General features: G+C 41.8%; 1 protein-coding gene across 1 annotated transcript in view; it reads left to right on the forward strand.

Moving 5' to 3' along the window:
* LOC101849075 (inter-alpha-trypsin inhibitor heavy chain H2) overlaps positions 1-2,953 on the forward strand; it is a gene marked incomplete at its 5' end in the record, with an annotated part of 33,711 nt that overhangs the window by 1,724 nt on the left and 29,034 nt on the right. Inside the window, 1 exon segment of the mRNA XM_013086408.2 lies at positions 7-99. Coding sequence (XP_012941862.1) covers positions 7-99 — 93 coding nt within the window.

Here is a 2,953-nt window from a genome sequence, read left to right on the forward strand (position 1 = left end):
CCCTAGACAATGTGACGGTGTGCTGTATGAGACGACTGTGGTGCTGGAGACCAACGAGCCAGGCCCGCCACAGCTGGATTTTGACATCCACGACCAAGTGTAAGTACCACAAACCCTTAATTCATTGCAGACGCCAATCCTGCCCATTCAAATGCTTGGAAAAGCTTAATTTCGTTATATCCATACAGATTTTCCAATTCTGTTTTCCTTTTCTGAAATTTAGAAAGGCAGGCAACAACATTTATATTAACATAAAATGCCAAATGTTGTGTTTGTGGTTTTTGTATATGGGCTTGAAATGTGCCACAACTTTGACTTTGAACTGTTTTGGTCAGACAAATCTGACGCGTCTTTAAAGTGTTAATAGTTTGTATAAAATGTGTCACAGCTAAGAGGCTGAGGGTGGAAGACGAACAAAATTATTATGCAGCGACATCAAGGCTTGGACTGGCCTAGCTATTGCAAAATGCACGAGAGCAGCCCGTGACTGTAAACAACGACATGTATGATGACAGAGTTGTTGGGACAAAACTTCGTGGTCCCAAAATGATTCCGATGATTTGTTCGATCTGCAAAATACTAAATGATTTTACTGACTAAAAATGTCCAATTTAGATTTTTTTCGACCCTGCCTGTCAAATCCTAGCTAGATGAGATACAAGATCCTTCCAGAAAACAACTTCGTTCAATATTTTTCTGGCATGGGAATCGAGCTCACGACTTCAGCACGCATGGGCAAAGATCCAAGCCTGTTCACCGTGCTAGCTGTTGAGTGAGGTTCTGTGAGAACTTTAGTATATGCATTGAAACAGTTCCCTTGTCTGTTCTTAGAATTGATGAGAAAGCGTTTATGTGTGTGTTTGTGTGTGTGCGTGTGTGTGTGTGTGTTTGTGCGTGTGGTTATGTGTGTGTGTGTGCGTGCGCGCGTGCGAGTGCGCGTATATGATTGTGTTTGTGTGCGTGTGTTTAAACGTGTGTATGTGTGTGTGTGTGTGTGTGTCTGTGTGAGTCGTGTGTGAAAAAAAGGGAGTGGGAGGTCTCTCTCTTGTTAACCAGGGTTTCAAGAAGAGACAACGAAATTTTGAGGAATATTTCCAGAAAGATTCCCTGGAGCTTTCACGTCAATTTCCCCACTGCACGTCTCGCTATGACCTTTGACACCTATGTGTTTTTGAATATTTCATTTTTCCCGGTGTGGGCAAAAAAAAGCCTATACATTTGGCAAATGGAAAGCTGCACAGCTTTTTTATAAATACGAAAAACCAGCAACCGTGAACCAGAACTAATGTTCATAACGCAATGTCGTTTCTCGCAAAAATCTCTGGCGCCAAGACGTAAACAGAAGCAGGATTTTGAAAACTCTTTCCCTTTCTTTAAAAATTTCGAGCTCGATGTTTATGATTTTGGGGAAATTTAGGTTTTCCCTCATTCCCAAAAGAAACTCCCCCCAAAAGTCGTGTTGAGGTATTGTTAGGAAAACAGTCCTCATAATTATTGTCGGTCAGCTGCACAGATGGACTTACCCCACTTTTTTTTTATTGTAAATTCTTAATCTGTGGTATCAGTTGCATTATATACTCGTCAAACCTTTGGTCGAAATTCAAATCAAGTTCGAAGTGTTGAAAAACCGAAAATAGATAAAATCCCGGAAGGGATACATACCGAAGGCACATTTTAAAACAAGAATTGAACGTTTTTTCTGTCTTCTAAATATGTTGCCCTCTATCTGAAAACATTTAACTTAACCAGCTTGCCGACATGTTTTACAAGCTGTCATCAACTTCCAACTTAGGAAGAAGAAAAAATGATAAACAAAAATGCATTTTTTAAAATTTAAAAATAAGCCACCTGGAACCATATTTCTGTATTCTTCAACCCGTCAGTTGACGTATATACATGTAATATTTGAAGCTGAAACCTAGATTGTTCCACATCCCAAATCAGCTAAAGAATCGATGACGAGGAAGCAGAAAGCAATCAACCCTTGCCAAAGTGTCTGCTGTTCGCACTTAATCACAACAGAACGCATCAGTAGCAAAGGAATCTTTTGGTGCATCGACGGTTCCCTCATCCCTAGTTCTCACAATAATACTGCGGTGGAATGCAGAGTTATCACTGTAATAAAGGAACAACACAGGTGAGACAGACAGCGTCGAGTATATGGAGTTAGAGTCGATAGCTAGAGGCAAAGGGTCGAGTCACCAGTGAGGTCACATCAGACCAACGTTCAACTGTGTTGAGGTTCACCAGGTTTCAGATGAAGGAGCAGGTCACAATAGAGGGAAATGAGCTAGAAGAAGTCGAATCCTTCTGCTATCTTGGGAGTATAACTGACAAAGAGGGAGGAACAGGAGCTGCAATAAAGACCCAGATCGGAAGGGCACAGGCTGCTTTAATATCTTTGAATAGGAATTGGAGGACCAGGGATATCTCACTTCGATAAAAGCTGAGGATCTTCAACTCAATTTAATGTGAAGCCAGTCCGGCTGTATGGGTATGACACATGGATAGCATTTCAGACGTTCGGAAGTTGCTGCGGACCAAATGAACAGACAGGGTCACCAACGTGGAAGTGTTAAGGAGAACAAGACAGAGTCCAGTCAAAGATGAGGTGGGAAGAAGGCGGTGGTGATGGACTGGACATACTCTCAAGAAGTCAAGCAGTTGCGTGACAAGTAAAGTGCTGGATTGGAACCCACAGGGTTAAAGATCAATAGGAAGACCACGTGAAACCTGGAGAAGAGTCAAGGAAATCATGGATGTACAGAAAAGTGAGAAGACATGGAGTGACATCAAGCGGCTAGCCCCGGATAGGAAAGGTGGAAAGTGTTTGTTCGTGACCTATATCCTGATCCAGGGTGAGAAAGGCGATGATGATGATGATGATGATGATGATGATGATGATGATGATGATGATGATGATGATGATGATGATGATGATGATGATGATGAT

This window comes from Aplysia californica, unplaced genomic scaffold (assembly GCF_000002075.1).
Source record: "Aplysia californica isolate F4 #8 unplaced genomic scaffold, AplCal3.0 scaffold00464, whole genome shotgun sequence".
NCBI classification, from domain to species: domain Eukaryota; kingdom Metazoa; phylum Mollusca; class Gastropoda; order Aplysiida; family Aplysiidae; genus Aplysia; species Aplysia californica.